At 46.7% G+C, this 17,732-nt stretch overlaps 1 protein-coding gene across 1 annotated transcript in view; it reads right to left on the reverse strand.

Moving 5' to 3' along the window:
* Positions 1-3,631: 3,631 nt before the first annotated feature.
* Positions 3,632-17,732, reverse strand: part of Tdrd9 (tudor domain containing 9) — a 92,131-nt gene continuing 78,030 nt past the window's right edge. The window contains exons 29-36 of the mRNA XM_027416694.2: positions 16,475-16,630; positions 15,467-15,537; positions 14,077-14,186; positions 13,070-13,166; positions 9,822-9,960; positions 5,720-5,838; positions 5,148-5,220; positions 3,632-3,902 (exon numbers count right to left, since the gene is read on the reverse strand). Coding sequence (XP_027272495.1) covers positions 3,801-3,902; positions 5,148-5,220; positions 5,720-5,838; positions 9,822-9,960; positions 13,070-13,166; positions 14,077-14,186; positions 15,467-15,537; positions 16,475-16,630 — 867 coding nt within the window. The 3' untranslated portion in view covers positions 3,632-3,800. The remainder of the gene's footprint in view (positions 3,903-5,147; positions 5,221-5,719; positions 5,839-9,821; positions 9,961-13,069; positions 13,167-14,076; positions 14,187-15,466; positions 15,538-16,474; positions 16,631-17,732) is intronic.

Raw genomic sequence — 17,732 nt, forward strand, 5'->3', positions numbered from 1 at the left:
GACCTCAGCATCCCCTTGTCCTCAGCCTCCCGAATTCTGGGTTAGAGGCCTAGGTTCTTTTTGGTCTTTTGTTTTTTGTCTTTGAGCTGCTGTGAATAGAGTTTTTGGATTTGGAGGGTTTGTTTTTTTGTTTTCTCATCAGGCTGACAACTGATCCAAAGTCAGAGCTGATGTACATTACGCAATGTTCTTTTGCTGAGCTCACTAGTCCTTAGTGTCTTGGCTGATGGAGTTTTTCCAATAGAACCATCCACACATAGGAATGGTTTGACTCCCTTTACTGATTTGCTCTTCCCTTGGATTTTACGGAAAAAAAAAAAATCTGAGGAGTGCTGGTATTAGCTCTTCAAACTTAGCGTGAGATTCACTGGGAACCTGCTGGGGTGACTTGAGAGTGAAGAGACTGCAGACCCAGGACAGCTCAGGCGGGCTGTGCTTGCTCTGATGGAGGGGTGTACACAGGGGGAAGGGTCAGCTAGTCTCAGTGGGCAGTCTCTGTAGAGAGCACTGTCTGGCTGTGAAAATCCAGAGGGAGTCATGGCTAATAGCTAAAGCAGTTGGACTGGGGGAAGGCTTCACCATTCCCATGGGGCTGAGGCATTGGCTGTGTCCATGCTAACAACACACATTCACACAACTTCATCCACCCCACACTGCTCCAAACTCATGGCTTGTTAGCCATCGGCTTAGGGTTTTATTGATATCCTCTTGGTTTAGTTTTGGTAAGTTATGTGTGTGTGGAAATTTTTATTTCTTCTGTATTTTTCAGCATGCTGGAAAGAATTTTTCAAAATGTTCCCTAATGTTCTTCTGGATTTCAGTGGTGCCTGCTGTGGTATCCTCTCTCATTTCAAATCTTACTTATCAAGTCATCTCTCTTTAAAAAGATACGGACTAGTGTTTTATCTACATATGTACACCACTTGCATGCCTGGTGCTCACTGAGGCCAGAAGAGGGCATCAGATCCTCTGGAACTGGAGTTATAGTTATACTGTGTGTGTGTGTGTGTGTGTGTGTGTGTGCAAATGCATGCGTGCCTGCAAGCGTGCCCACACAGCATGTCATGATGCCATGGGACACATGTCACATGTGGAGGTTAAAGAACAACTTGAGGCAGTTCTTCCCTTGTGGATCTCAGGGATTGAACTCAGATCATCAGATTTGGCAGCCAGAGCCTTTACACAATGCTCTCTCTCTCTCCAGCCTCCCAAGACTTATTAAATGTAGGCATGCAAACTATAAACTTTCCTCTCAGAACTGATTTTTCTGTATCCCATGGGTTTTTGGCATGTTTCAATTTTCATCTGATTCTAGTAGCTTTTCACCCCCATACTCAATCTCTTCTATGACATTCATATCTCTTTTTTTTTTTTTTTTTTTTTTTTTTTTTTCGAGACAGGGTTTCTCTGTGGCTTTGGAGGCTGTTCTGGCACTCGCTCTGGAGACTAAGCTGGTCTGGAACTCACAGAGATCCGCCTGCCTCTGCTTCCTGAGTGCTGGGATTAAAGGCGTGCGCCACCAATACCCAGCCATACATACTGGTCATTTCAAAGTGTACTATTCAACCTCCATGTATTTGTATAATTTTATAGGTTCTCTTTCTCTTTATTTCTAACAATCACATTAGATCTGGAAAGATGTGAGAAACTTTCAGATTTTTTTTTTTTAAATTAATGTGTGTCTGTGGAGGTAATGTCCACAGGAAGCTATCAGATGCCCTGGGGCTAGAGTTACAGCTGGTTTCGAGATACCCGATGTGGGTACTGGAAATCAAACTAGGGTCATCTGCAGGATCAGTACATGCACTTAACCAGAGTCATCTTTCCAGCCCCACAACAGCAAGAAACTTCTAATCTGTTGCTAAATGTTAGCTTTATGTCATTGGAAAAAAATATCCTCGATCTGATGAAAAGAATGCATATTCTTTAAGTCTTAGCATCTGGGACAGTCTGTAGACGCCTACAATGTAACCTCGACTCTGCAGTTTGTGAGTGTGGGGTCATGAAGCCACCTGCTGTTACTGTCTGGGGACCCATCTCTTCTCTATGGTCAGTAGCCAAAGCTTCATTAAATCTGGTTCTCAGCTGTTCGAAGCACATAAATTACATCTGCTATGCTATGGATGTTTATTGCTAGGTGACTTGTCTCTTCCATCACGTCTACGGAATACGAGTGCTTGCTTTCGAATTCCATTTGCTTGGAATATCATCTTACAGCCTTTCATTTCAGTCTGTTCTCAACAGGGCGGTTTCTTTTCCAAACCTTACTTTGTATGTGTGATGTGTGCGTGAGGCGGCGTGTCTGCTGGGGCACACGTGCAGGTCAGAGGACAGCTTTCAGGCGTCAGTTTTCTCCATCATGGGTTCCAGGGATTAAAACTCAGGTCATCAGGCTCACAAGGCGATGCTCTCACACACCCCCCCCACCCCGACACCATCTCACCCACTTGTGAGGTTCCTATCTTTAAAGTTTCCCTACACAGTTGAACACTAGCAACCCCCTTCACAGCAGCATGTTTGGGGGGGGGGAGTTTGGCTTTTTGTTCTTAGGCAAGAACTTGCTAAGGCTGCACTCGAACTCCCTCAAGCCTTCTGCCTGTGCGCTGTAATCACAGCATGAACCGCCACAGCTGACTCTCCCAACTTGTTTTTCTTCTGTGTCACAGAAAAGAGTGACAGACGCTTCTAATGTACACTTGAATTCTCCAAGAGCTGGGCTCTTTACAAAGACATCTGTGATCTCTTCACCAGCTTTATAAATTAAAATCTTTTCAGAATGAAATACTTAATTGTGGTGGTTTGAATAAGAGTGGCCCCCACAAGCTCATGTATTTGAGTGCTTAGTCTCCAGGGAGACTGTGTGAGAGGATGAGAGGTGTCTCTGTAGGGAGCATGCCACTGGGGGTGAGCTTCGAGGTTTTAAAAGCCCATGTCAGACCCAGTCTTGCTCTCTCTGCCTGTAAATGAGGGTGCATCTCTCTCTCAGCTGCATCTCCAGCACCATGCCTGCCATACTCTCCTCCATAATAACAGACTAAGCCTCTGAAACTGTAAACAAGTCCCCGATTAAATGTTTTTTTTTCCTTATAAGAGTTGCTATGGTCATGGTGTCTCTTCACAGGAACAGAACACTAAGACCATAAAAATGTCCTCTGACCAAAAACTTTCAGAATCAGAAACCATGTCCATTGCTTTTATTGTTTCATCAGATATGCCAGTTGCCAGGTCCCATCTCTAACTTCCAAAACACAGACCGAGGCATAACTTAACTACAAGCCCTAAATATACAAAACTGAACTTACAACCAAAACCACATACTTTTATGAGAAAAAAAATCAGAAAAATGCCACATGGTTTTTAAACACACACACACACACACACACACACACACACAGCACATATTTGGGGGCAGGGGCTCATTGTGCCCCCATCGTAAGCCATCAGTCTGGCTCTCTCCTGCACCCCAGGCTAAGCCTGTGATAGGATGGGCATACAAGCAGCTCAGCATGCTCTCCTAGGACTGGCTGCTTGCATTTACCCTCCGACATTTAAAGCCGAATACAGCTTTTTCCAAAACAAAATCTTCTTTCAGGACAACTTTTTCCAAAGTATTTAATACCATGACCCCATTTCTAGAAATGACTAGACTTTCCCATTTTCCCCACCAAAACAGAAACACCACTGCTCTCCACTCTGATGGAGAAGCCCCTGGGGTGTGGCAGGAATAGGGGGCAGCTGCAGGGGAGCCTCTAGCAGGCCTCTGCTGCTGCCCACAGGCAGCCTGGGCTGGCGCTAGCCTGTCATGGGCTGAGCACCACAGGCCTGTGAAGTTGGTACAGGGAAGTGTTCTTTCCTCGGCTGCCTTCCTGGTCAGCCTGCTCCATGACCAGCTTTGGATCCACCTGGGTGGGCAGAGAAGAGGACCAAGTCAGGCTCTAAACATTGAATTCATAAAATTACATGCACACGGAGGTGGACATGGAAGACACAAGTGGTTTTTTCCATTTTAAAAAACTATTTCCAGATGCTTCTCCACTTTTATAATTCACACTACATATCTAATCATCCATTCTAATAGGCATTGTGAGTTTTAGAATTTCATTTATTTGTGTGTATGTGCATGCATGTTCAAGTGTGCAGGTATGCATGCAAGTGTCACGGCACGTGAAAGGCCAGAGGATATGTGACAGTTGGTTCTCTCCTTCCATCACCTGGGCTTAAGGGGTCACGATGTTAAACCAGTTTTCTGGCCCTGATCAAACATTTTTAACTGATGTTTAGTAACGGGGCACTAGGTAAGCTTTGCTGGGAAATCCCCCACGCACTCTGTCTCTGTGGAAGCAGTGGCTGCGGCGAATTCATTTAAACACTGTCTCTAAAGCACACCAACTGCTTTCGATTGCTTCCCACTATTGCTAAAACTTGACAAGCTTGGGGCAGAAGGCATCCCTGGCTCTAGAGCTGAGCACTCCCCTCTGCTCCCTGCCCTCAAACAACTCACTCAGCCTTCTAAGCCTGGAAGAGAAGACATGCTAAGGAGATGGAGGGGCCACACCCTGCGCACAGCTGACGTGTACTCGGTACTGGCTGGACTGCAGTATGATAGGAGACGGAGTCTTTGGAATGACTAGGGCTAGAGGAAGGGGGCTTTGGGGTTAGCAGCCTTAGAAAAGACACCAGCGAGCGCACTGGGCTCTGTGTATGCCATGGAGCACACAGCAGGAAGGCAGCCAGCCCCACAGACACACCAGATTCAACCCGTGGCACATCACCTCACAAGTTCAGTCCCCACAACGGTGAGGTGTGCCTGGCTCTGAGCCCGTCCCCTGCTACTCACTGCTGTAACAGCCTGGCAGACACACAACACCCAGCCACCACAACTAAGGCACATGACAGGAATGACAAAGCATTCGTCAACAATTACCAGTTGCTGAAGGGTCCAAGCAGGAGCTCAGCCTTGCCTTTCCCAAGGCCTGCTTCCCCCAAAGGTTACACAGAGGGTGGCACTCACAAACAGCTGTCTACTCCATGGCTACCTGCTCTGCCTGGAGATTCTTGCTGGCCTAGGTCTGAGCGCATGTCCACCCAGTTAGCTTTCCCTCACTCCAACAGCAGGCTGCTCCTCCAGGCACCCAGCTTCCACATACCTGGTTCCACTCATAGGGTTTTTCATGCCACTGAGGAGTAATCTTCTCTCGAGGCTTCAACCGACAGAACAAGCTACAATTTTAAAAAAGAAAATCAAAGGTTTTGCTGCTGGCTAATTTTGCTTTGTTTTAAATATTATACTTCAAAGAAAACATTTTTGCTTTGTTTTTCGAGACTAGGTTTTGCTTTGTAGCTAAGGTTGGTCTCAGATTTACTACATATTCTGGGCTGGTCGCAAACATCTGACCCCTGCCTCAGTCTCCTGAGCTGGGATTAGAAGCACACACCACCACCTCCAGCAAATTATTTTAATCACTCATCAGCATTAAAAGTAGTAGGATGGCTGGGCGGTGGTGGCACACCTTTAACCCCAGCACTCAGGAGGCAGATCTCTGTGGAATCCAACTTAAGAAACTAGTGTCACATCTTCTAAGTGACTTAGAACATCCATATATCAAAATACACACACACACACACACACACACACACACACACACACACCACACACACACACACACACGCTGTATATTGCCTAGTACACCTTAATACTATGTCACCATATAGAACTTACCCTAGAAGTTTCTGGCGTGCATTTTCCTGTAACTGCGAGATTCTTTCAGGGCCGAGATACTTGGATCCATTCGGCCCATCACATACCAGCTTGTTGATAGCAGCCCTGAGAATATTAATCTGTAAAGGAACAGTGACAGACTATGTAGCTACCCAGAGCTGTATTTCATCCCACAGTCAATAGGTCAGAGCACTGAAAGCTGTGTTCTGTGACTAGCATCAGTCAACACTTTATAGAAATAACACTGAAGAACAGACAGGTCTCATGAGCCCACATCCAACCTCTGTTACTTTGTCACAGCTGAGAAACCAACTCTGGATGTTTAGATTAGACCCATTATCTATTAACATCCATTTCCCTTCCAGGACTCCGGTCCAAGGACCACACTGAACTTAACATGTCTTCTCTGGTATGGGTAGCTTCCCAGTCTTTCCTTGCTTTATAAGATTTCTGGTTGGGGATTTTGTAGCACCCTTCCTGATCTAAGGTTGTCACTGTTCAGAGGGGAGACACTGTCTTCTCCTCACACTCCATAGGTCTGCCTGCACCATGGGATGTGGCCATGACAGCTGGGCTGACGACTCTTCAGGGCTTCTTGGTTATAAAATATCCCTCTCCCTACGCCTGGCTCACTGGTCCTCAGAGGCCCACAGGATACACCTCAACTCCTGCTAACTTTATAAGAACTGTTTTTCTCCAACTGAGTTATGTGATCATTTATTCCTCTGTTTAGACAGGTAGGTATTTTACATTCTGGGTTACAATCCAGTATATTTACTTTGTTGATCGACATGGTTTCAGCTCTGCCCACTGGCAGCTTTCCCTCTGGCTGGCTCACATACCCTTGGGGCACCCTCCTATCCCTGTGTACTTCATATGCATCTTTCTTTTGTGGTGTTGTAAGATGCTCCGGGCACCACATTTCCTGTTCCCTTCCTACAGTAAGAAGTTTCTTTAAGGAGACCTGGCTCTCAACCTAGGTAACACCATTAGAAAACACATGCTGAGGGTCAACTATACTTTTGGCCCCAGAGGAGCTACTTCTCAGCAGCCCTCCCAGAGCTGGACATTGCATATGGACAGGAGGCCATTTTCACACAGACCTATAACTGTTTCTGTACCTACCTGCCCTTCAAGTACTAACTAATCCTGAGTCCACTGGCATCTCTGGCTCTAATCCAGTACTACAGGGGTCATGCTAGCCTTTCTTGCTTACTTTTTTAATTCCCCTCTTTAGTAACCACCATGGTTCCCAATTCCATTCCCTTATATAGTCACCCCAATAATATGGAAGATTGCTTCAGTCCTGCTGGCTTGTGCCTCCCTAACCCCCAAAGCTACCAGCTACAGGACAGTGTTCATGGGGAGCTTCCTTCTCCTCATCCCTGCCCCCAACATCTTTCTCTTTACTCCTTCAACACAAGTATGTATGACATTTGCAACAGTTATGCCTACTGCCCCTTTCCACACATGTATCCCATTCTGGGAGCCCTGACACCCTTGCCCTGTGTGGTTTGTTTGTCAGATATTAAGAAGCCCACTCTCTGGGGACACTGAGTGGGGAAATGTATAGCTGTGTCCTCTAACTTCATCTCTTTTAACTTCAAGTTCCTGGGTGCTCCCAGTGCCTCATTCACTCCCCTATTTCCCGGCAACCCCTTATCTGCTTCCTGTACAGAATGTCTTCCTAACAGGCTCACACAGACACCCCAGTCCCATAGTAAATGCCTGTAAGAGCTATTCATACTCTTGTGTGAATCACTCACTCCTTTTTACTGCCAAATACTGTTCTGTTCTATCACCCCAGCCTGCTGACACACTGCCCTGTCAAAAGACACCAGTAACAGCAGCAGTTAGGAATGAAGCCGCTGACACTCACACAGGCTCTCTGTGGACACACATTTTCACATCTTTCAGCTGTCTTTTGAGTCTGATAAAAATAGGTTTTCTTGTTTTTGTTTTCATATTTCCTTATTCTGGTGATGCACATCTATGTGCATTTTATAAAAATTCAAAACTGATCCTTCCCTAAAAATACCCTGAGAAATGCCACTCACAAACTCCCTGGTCTAGCTGAGTGGCTGCATGAGGGCAGGGAAGGAAGGGGCAACCAGGTCACGCCATCCTAACTCCTGCAGCACAGCTGGAGCACAGCGGCTGGTCAGTGCTCTGGGGTTGACTTACTGCGTCATACGTACAGGTTTACTCTGGACAGACGCCTGTCCTCCAAGGACAACCCCTCTGCAGCCCACGTAGAGAACTCTCAGGCTTCTGGCTGCAGCCCATGTAGAGAACTCAGGCTTCTGGCTGCAGCCCACGTAGAGAACTCAGGCTTCTGGCTGCAGCCCACGTAGAGAACTCAGGCTTCTGGCTGGCCCTTGCCTCCCACTCAGTCACTGTCAGCACTGACTGAGGACCTCGGTGAGCAGTCTCATTGTGAAGACCCCCATCTGCGTTTCAAGACGCAGGCTGCACAGCTTCTCTTGTGCTCATTTCCATCATATTTTACTTGGTTGCATGTTTTATTGGTGAATATTAGAGTTGCTAACATATTGTGGCTATAATAAATTATCTTCACCTAGTGTGTAGCTTTTCTTCATGGTCTTATTTTTCTTTCATAGAGAGAACCTCTGGTATATACATCCACAGACTTGTGCCAAACCAAATTTACATGCAGGCCCCTGTTTGTTCCTAGAATGTTTGTTTTCCATTCTGCAATTCAGTCTGTGATTGAAGGAATATTTTAAGAGCAGCCAGGGCTCTTCACACCTGAGCCATCCCTCCAGTTCTCCTAAGTCTCTTCATGTGAAGGAACAGTTGAGATTTAACAGCCAAACAACAGCACTGCATGCAGAGGGCACTGTCCAGCCTCTGCGCTCCTGCTCCACATGCAGCTGTCCAGCTAGACCAGGGAGCTTCTGAGAAGGAAAGGTACTCTGGAGTGGCATTTCTCAAGGTAATTTTAGAGAAATGTCAGGTTTTAAGGTGTGTGTGTGTGTGTGTGTGTGTGTGTGTGTGTGTGTGAGAGAGAGAGAGAGAGAGAGAGAGAGAGAGAGAGAGACAGAGACAGAGAGACAGAGAGACAGAGAGAGAGAAAGAGAGAGTGTGTGTGTCTGAGAGAGAGAGAGACAGAGAGAGAGAGACAGAGAGAGAGAGAGAGAGAGCGTGTGTCTGTGTGTGTAATGCAAAAAGAAATGAATCACGCCGGGCATTGGTGGCACACGCCTTGAATTCCAGCACTCGGGAGGCAGAGGCAGGTGGATCTCTGTGAGTTCAAGGTCTCCAGAATGAGTGCCAGGATAGGCTCCAAAGCTACACAGAGAAACTCTGTCTCGGAAAAAAGAAATGAATCACTAGAATAAGGAAATATGAAAACGAAACAAGAAAAATATTTTTCATTAGCGTCTACCCACTGGCCTGGCACGCGCTAAAACCTGAACTTGGCTGCACAGGCACACCCAGCTGGTCTGCTGAAGTGACAGACCCTCTGGTGACGGCTCTCCAGGGAAATGGCACTCAGCCTGCTGCAGCAAGGCCAGGTGGGGGTAGGGTTTGTTTCTATATCTCCCTAAGTATACTGGCACAGAGAGGATGGTATCAAGGACTATGCTCCAGGAGCGTGAAGGCCATCAAGAAGCGTCACACACAACAGGGCCAGGTGAGGAGAAGTCCTTCTGTGTTGGGACCCAGCCCCCATGGGGTCTCTAAGAGTTGTTTTCCAGCATAACCTCCTGTTTTCCTGACCTCACTCCACTAGAATCAATATCCTGTTGTGAACCCTTTGACCTGGGTTGTTTTTTTTTTTTTTAAGTTTGTATATAAGGCTGCTCCACAATAAAGGAGAAAGACATTCTCTCAGAAAGTGGGCCAGGCATCTAGTTGTTCATCCAAATCTCCAGACTTTCGTCCAATACTTGGACTTAGTGGTAGCCAAGAGGAGCCACACTTCTGCACACTGGGCCAGCTGAGGAGAGTCCTTCTGCACGCTGGTGCAGACCACCTTTGGAAGCAGGCAAGCGCGTCTCCACGTAAAGCACTGTGGCACGTGTGTGGGTGTAACAGCCTGTAGGAGAGAACCGCTCTCCTTGAGTAAGCCACTGACCTCCACGATGTCCTCCACAGTGAAGCAAACATCAAAGGCCAGCTCAATGTCATGCTCAGGCAGGATAGGGGCCTCTGTGGTTGAATTCCACCCCAAGCCACAAAGGACCCCAGTGTAGCATTTCCCGTCGCGGCCAACTCTGAAAGGCATTAGTTAGGAGTTAGGCTAAGCCACTGTTTCAGGTTAGGTGTGTGACTATTAAAGTTACCTGGGGTTTCTCTAGCTCCAGTACTGTAAACTACGTGATTCCGAAATCTTTACACAGAAGTGCAGACTAAATATCACTATAAGGATGGTAAGTTAAATATCCATATTAATACAATGTCAGGTTTCCTATACACATTTTAAAAATTTTATGTTACGTGGCTGTTTTGCCTGCATGTATGTATGTGTACCACATGCATGTCTGGTGCCCTCAGAAGCCAGAAGAGGGTGTTGGGAGTTACAGATGGTTGTGAGTTTGCTGGGAATCAAACTTAAGACCTCTGGAAGAGCAGCCAGTGCTCTTAACTGAGCCATCTCTCCAGTCCTTAATGCTGGGTTTTTAATCCTCTCTGGAGCAGATGGAAGTCATGAAAAATCTCCTTTGTCAGCCTAATAAAAGTAAAAGGGAATCCTGTCTGCAAGCAAACTTAAGGGCTGAAAACTAGAAGTCTTATAAATCAGGTTTCAAGTTATTTGCTTTGTAAAACAGTCAGAAAAATGTCTTAGGTCTAGCAGGTGACTCTGAATAAAGGCAATTGCTGCCAGGCCTAACTACCTGAGTTCAATCCCAGGGACCCACATGGTAGAAGGAGAGAAGCTCCTGCCAATTCTCTACTGACCTCCGTGTGCACAGTGTGGTACACACACACAAAATACATATAAATGCAGTAAGATGGGCTGCAGAGACAGCTCAGCAGTTAGCAGCATCACTGCACTTGCACAGTACCTGAGTTCAGCTCCTGTTACTCACACGGAGGCTCAAAACAATCTGTAGCTCTAATTCCTGGGGAATCTTACTCACCTCTTCTTCTGACCTCATCTGGTGTACATACATGAACATGCAAGCAGGCAAAAACACTCATACACATAATATAAAATAAATAAATCTAAAATATGTTTCTTAAATGCAATACTAATTAAAAATAATGTTTCCTTAAATTATAAATTCTTCTACATTATAACGTAATTTATTATTATTTCAATTTATAGGGCCCCCATTTACAACAGAGATAATAAGAAACCATTTCTATTAGATCATCACAACACCTTACCCTGGTTGTGCATGCAGTAACACATACATTTCAGCTGCTGCCTTCTTTTTTTAGACAGGGTCTTGCCCAGTAGACCAGGCCAGCCTTGAACTTGTTATGCAGCCTAAGGCTAGCGTAACCTCACAATCCCCCTGAACCAGCCTCTTAACTTGTATGCTGTACAGGTGTGTGTCATCACACCTGGATCCTGCTGTGTTTATGTCTTAACAGGTAAAGGTAATGCAGGCAGCAGTCTCCTGTTTAACTTTCAGTCTGCCGCCTGTAGTCCTGTGGGGAAGCCGTGGGTTCTAGAGAGAGAAATCCGGTTTCTGAAAGCATCTTCCTGCAGAGCTCTGGGACCCTGGCCTTATCCTCCTTTCTCTCTCCCTACTTACTGCCTCGGTGGCTTTGCCCTGCCACAAGCATGTGCCTGAAGCCTACGACGCTATAAGCTGCAACTACCTTTCATCCTCTAACATGCTTTTCTCAGGCATGTTGTTGTAGTGACTGTCCTGGGTAGTTTTCTGTCAACTCTGTCAAGCTAGAGTCATCTGAAAGGAGAGAACCTCACCTGAGGAAATGCCTCCATGAGACCAGTGTTAGGGCATTTTCTTAATTAGTGATCAATGGGGAGGGCCCAGGCCATTATGGATGGGAACATCTCTGGGCTGGTGTCCTGGGTTCTATAAGAAAGCAGGCTGAGCAAGCCATGGGGAGCAAGCCAGTAAGCAGCGCCCCTCTGTGGCCTCTGCATCAGCTCCTGCCTCCAGGGTCCTGCCCTGCTTGAGTTCCTGTCCTGACTTCTTTCAGAGATGAGCTGTGATGTGGAAGTATAGGCCAAATAAACCCTTTCCTCCCCGAGTTGCTTGAGTCATGGTGTCTCATTACATCAATTATAACCCTAACTAAGACAGTGACCAAAGTTAAAACATGGTGCCTCTCTCACACACTGAGAATGCTATGACACCCATAACGCCGACACAAAACCTAACAGTACTTTCTCGTCACACAGGTCTCTGTACTGAAGGCTCTGTGGGGGAAGCCATGTTGGATATTTGCACAAGAGCTACAATCTATTGAACAGTTCACATCTTTACTTCCTGGTTGCCCTGGGAAGAGAGACTATCAGGATTCTCACTGGCAATTGGCTTTCAAAAAGCCCATGGACACCAGGATGTCACTTTTATTTACTATCCATCTATCCATGTTTCTAACTTTATGTCATAGTTTTTGTTTGTTTGTTTGTTTGTTTTGCCAAGTTTTAACTTGGTTCCCTGTAATGCTTTTGAGCTGCTCTTTGAATAAGTCAAAACACAAGCACAGTGGGTGTCCCCGCCTCTCCACCCAGCCGATCTGCATCCCCAACAGCCCACCTGTGTTATCAGTTTTCTTGTCACTGTGACAGGGACAACCTACATGCTAGGGCTTATTCTGGGTTAGCTTCAGGCATTCTAGTCCACTGTGGGGAAGACAGAGCCACAGCGGATGGCTCACACTGCAGCAGGCAGGACGCAGAGAAAGCAGACAAGAAATACAAGTCGGTGTGTCTTCCCAGGCCTGGCTCCAGTGATCTTATCTCCACCATCTAGGCCTCAAGTCCCAAAGGCCCCACAGTCTCCCAGGACAGTGCCATCTGAGCCTGTGGGACACACCCCAGACTCAAACAACAACATCCAAGCCAAAACCACTCGGCCTTCTGAGTACCACAGCACACTGACATGCTGGCCATGACGCTCAGGACCATCAGGCCACTACAGCAGCCTGGAGCTTGCTGGCATCACTAACCAGAGAACCTGAACAACTGTCACTCTGGCATCACCACAAAACTAAAACTCTCCTAAGTCAGGGGCCATGAACAACAGCAAGGAAGGATCACACTGAAGCAGAGAGAAAAGCGCACCAATCCAAGATGGGCTACAAGCCAGCTTCCCTGCGGGCGCTTTCATTTCCTTTCCCACCTAGATTCTGAGGTGCAAAGGCCTGTACACAGACAAGATGGAGATGCACACCTACCTTAGCTCCATCACTGGCGCAAACAGCATGCTGAGCAGCGCCGGGAGGCCTGGGATGTGAGGCATGAGGGAGGTCTCTCTCAGGAGCATGGTGGACCCTGGCACACAGTCGACAGCCAGCATCAGACCCACAGGCTGTGACAGGCACAGCCCCCGCCAACCCTCCTAATCCAGCCGGCTCATCTTCTGCTGAGTCTGGACACTCGGCCCCCACACATCCTACAGACAGACTCCTGGACATGCTTAGGTACTTATCCCTGAAGAGAGTAACTCATCTAGTTATTGTCTTTTTTATTCTCTTGTTAGGCTGTCTCATCAGGAATTCCTACAGCCAAGAACTTTGTAGACAAGCACCGAGGAACAAGAATCATTTAATTCCCATATCCTCGTATAAAACAAAAAACAGTAAAATTTCATTTCTTAAATTTGCATTAGCCACTGCACTCAGAAAATAGCTTACTGAAGGTTGGAGTTACAGCTCAGTGGTTGAGAGTGATTACTGCTCTGGCAGAAGACCCAGATTCGCACCTACAAGATGGCTCCAATTCTGGGGATCTGATACTGTTTTTGACTTCCATGTGCTCCTGTATACATGTGGTTCACATACACACACTCAGCCACACGCAAACAAAATGAAATATTTTTCTTAAAAAAGAAAACAGCAAAAAAACAACAACAACAACAAAAAAAAACAAAGCTGGGCATTGGTGGTGCACACCTTTAATCCCAACAGCACTTGGGAGGCAGAGGCAGGCAGATCTCTGTGAGTTTGAAGCCAGCCTGGTCTACAGAGTGAGTGCCAGGATAGGCTCCAAAGCCACAGAGAAACCCTGTCTCGAAAAACAAAAACAAAAACAAAAACAAAAAAAAAAAAAAGAAAGAAGAGGAAAACAGCTGAACAGTGTAATATACGCCTAAATCTATCCACTAATTACAAGTGAAGCTGCTCCAAGTTATGAAGTCAAGGGAGAGGGGGGAGTACACAGATAGCAGAAGTCATCTCCTTACCAGTCTCGTTGACGGAGAGTGACGCTGCGACCAGCATCCTCTGGTGCAGGTCGGCAGGGCTGTCACTGATGACGACGGAGTTGATGCTCTCCTTCTCAATCCACACACATCTGGGAAGAAGCAGCACAGTCCAGCTGTTGCCCCGCTGGCCAGGTGACGGAGCATGCCAGCCTGTAAGCGAGCCTCAGAAAGATGGCAAACACCACGACCGCCACACAGGCCCTGTCCCTCCTTGTGCCAGATCCCGCCCTTCCTTCCTTTCCCCACCTTGTGGTACCAACCACAGCAGAGCTCTCAAACCTGCTTTTGTGCCCTTGCTCTACAGGCCCCGGAGCCCCTGAAGCTACAGCCTCCCTTCCAGCTGATTCGGCAGGGTGGCCCACCCACTTGCCCCACCACCCCACCACCCTGTGAGCAGAGGTGGGCAGCGGCTCCATCAAGACATCGTCAAGCTTCTTGTCTGTCATCCCTGCCTCTAACTTTGTCCCGTTACCGAAAGAGCTCACGAAGGTGTCCACACCTCTTCTCTGGCTTCAGGTTAGACTGGGAACCAGCCTCACAGGCCTGCTCTTACCCAGAACTCAGCAGACTCGTCACAGACTTCCCTGTGCAGGCCTCCTGGAGCCAGGGCCTGAGCACCTGCACTGCTAACAGGACAACTACTGCTAGTCCCCAGAAGAGCTCAGAGAAGCTGTAGTTTGCCAGAGTGGGCCTTACAAAGCATACGCGTTAAAGCCTTTCAACTCTGTCTGTAGACTTCTGAAACCACTTACAAAACTTGCTCATCTGTCACCAAGTCTGCAGCCCCTTTCTCCCTCCACCCAATTCTCCAGCTGTGATAACTTAAAGTTATCACAAATACAAACTCTCAAATTTAGAGTCCCACTGTCTCTAGAACCACCCCCCAAACCTCACCCTCTACCCCCTACACTACACCACAGCAAATACCTGTGACCTTTGGCATTTGGAAGGCTCTAGAAAACCTCAAGTATGGCCTTTACAGTGTATCCCAGGCTCCCGTCAAGACCCCGTTACACTATGCACTATCACCATTTAACCTATAGTATTACTGAAGATGACAACTGCATTCTGTTCACCACTGTTTCCCAGATCAAAACTGTTTCCAGAAAACAGGCCACTTAGCAGTCCCTGCACAGAGGGAATTCACCCCCTGCTGAGTGACAGCTGTAACCAGAATCGAAGGAACTCAAAACTGTCCACTGTAGAACTGTTTTCACTGCAGAGGGAAAGAATGCCTCAGATCTGATAGAGGCGGGACTTCAGGGACGGGCTAAACATTCTTGCAGCTTATATACAAAGTCAAGTTAGTTTCTGATGAGGTCTACAGATAAACAAAACATATGTCATAGGAAAATCAATTTAGTCATACCTGAATTTGGATATTCTGGTCAGACTGTGACACTTCAACTCATAAGGGTTAAAAGGCCCGTGGAGAACAGCCTGCATAAGCAAAATATACGTCACCAATACACAGTGTGCCACTTAGTATAAATGGTGGCAGTCCCAAAGTTGGTTCATCCTTAACAATATTAGGGTCTGGTGGCACAAACCTATCATCTCAGCACACAGAAAATGGAGACAGGAGGATTATGAGTTCAAGGCCACCACAAAAAGGGAGGAGGAGGAGAAGGGAAGATAGAAAGGAAAGAGGAAAAAGCAGAAATAAGAAAACAAGAGGAAGAGAGGGGGGAGGAGGGGAGAGGAGGAGAGGAGCGAGGGGGGAGGAGGGGAGAGGAGGGGAGAGGAGGGGAGAGGAGGAAGGAAGGAGGGAGTAAGGAGAGGACAGGTTGGAGATCTTTCTCCTTAGGAACACAGGCTCCACTGGGGGAAAAGGAACAGCATTTCGAAGACCAGGGAAAGACGGATAGGATGGCTCATGAGGTACCCACTGCCAAGCTGAAGGGCCTGAGCTGGAGTCCCAGGACCCACACAGAAGAGAGGCCTGACTCACACACAAACAACAACAAGGTAAACAGATAGGAAAGGAAGGTCAGGCACCCGCCTATGATCCAGCACGCAGACACTGAGGCCAGATGACCATCAGTGCAAAGCAGCCTGAGATGGATACATAACGCAACCCTGTCGCCAGCAGGCAAAGCGCTTGCTGCCAGCCTAAGGGCCTGGGCTTAATCCCCACACCCCACATGGTGGAAAGGAAGAACCAACTCCCACAAGCTGTCTTCTGACTTCCACAGGTACACATGGCACATGCATGCCCCACACAGAGACCAAAAATGTGTAATTAAAAATGAAAATTAAAAAAAAAAAACACAACAGGAAGAAGGAAAACCCATCATGGCTATAGCGGCAACCCTTGGCAAATAATGCAGAATGAATAGGCTTTAAGAGTACATTTTAAATAGGTCCTACAAACCACCTTGCAGTTTGGAGCGCCCAGCCGATTGGAAGCAAAGCTCTCCAACAGAATCCGGATGAGATGCTTCTCGTCATCCTTCATAGGCGAGGACATAGAAGCATCCGGCACGCTTTCCACTGACTTAGCAAAGAAACCCTTGAGGGCTTCGTAGCTTTGCTGAACAGAACAAGAAATGTTTATTTTATTAAAGGCAAAAATTGAAGCAAAAGCATGAATTTCATATATATGTGTGTACATATATATCATATCTTATTCTGATTTGAATGTCATGCATATACAAGGACATATTTTTACCAATTTCATTTTAAAATTCAAATAAAAATAAAGATTTAAACTACATTTCTAATATAACAGGATTTTAGAGGAACAACCATTTTTCAGAAAAGAACTAATACATATTAAAAGCAGCTACTTTATAAAAATTATTTATTGTGGGCTGGAGAGATAGCTCAGTGGTTAGGAGTACCAGCTGTTCTTCCAGAGGACCTGAGTTCAATTCCCAGCACCCTCACAGTGGCTCAGAGCCATCTGTCACTCCAGTCCCAGGGGCTCTGAGGACACAGGCACGTACGATGCACAGACACACGTGCGGGTGAGAACACAAACAACAGAGGGTCTGCTAATGTTTAATAAATACCAGCATTTGAGAGAAAGGAGGACATGATCTCCTACAGCCCAGGCTGGCCTCAAACTTGATTGTGTAGCCGAGGATGGCCTTGAACTCTGACCCTTCTGTCACCACCACTTGAAATTTATGGATTTTATGGAATTTATGGAAGTTTATGGATTCTTACTGTGAGCTCTATTTACAGACCACCTACTTTCCTAGGCTGATTTGCAGAAGCAGGGAAGCTCTGCCTCTTAGACACACATAACAACCAATGCCCAGCACTGAGTAAGCACACATATGCTCTTCTTCTGCAAAAACAAATGAATATAAACTCGAGACACTTCCAATTGCAAGGAGTTAAGACAGGGTCCAGAGAGATGGCTCATAGTTAAAAGCTCTTGTAGAAGTCCTGAGTTCAGTGCCCAACAGCCACATAGCTTCACAACTGCCTGCAACCCCAACTTCAAGGGAATACGGAACCCCTTTCAATATGGAATTCAATACGGAACCCCTTTCTGAACTCTATGAACACCTGTAGTCAGGTGCTCAGACACAACAAATATACATAAAAATAGTAATTGGGCATGCTTGTAGCCCAGAACTGAGGAGGAAGAGGCAGGCACATCTTGTTGAGGTTCAGGTTAGCCT

Source organism: Cricetulus griseus, chromosome 5 (assembly GCF_003668045.3).
Source record: "Cricetulus griseus strain 17A/GY chromosome 5, alternate assembly CriGri-PICRH-1.0, whole genome shotgun sequence".
NCBI lineage: Eukaryota > Metazoa > Chordata > Mammalia > Rodentia > Cricetidae > Cricetulus > Cricetulus griseus.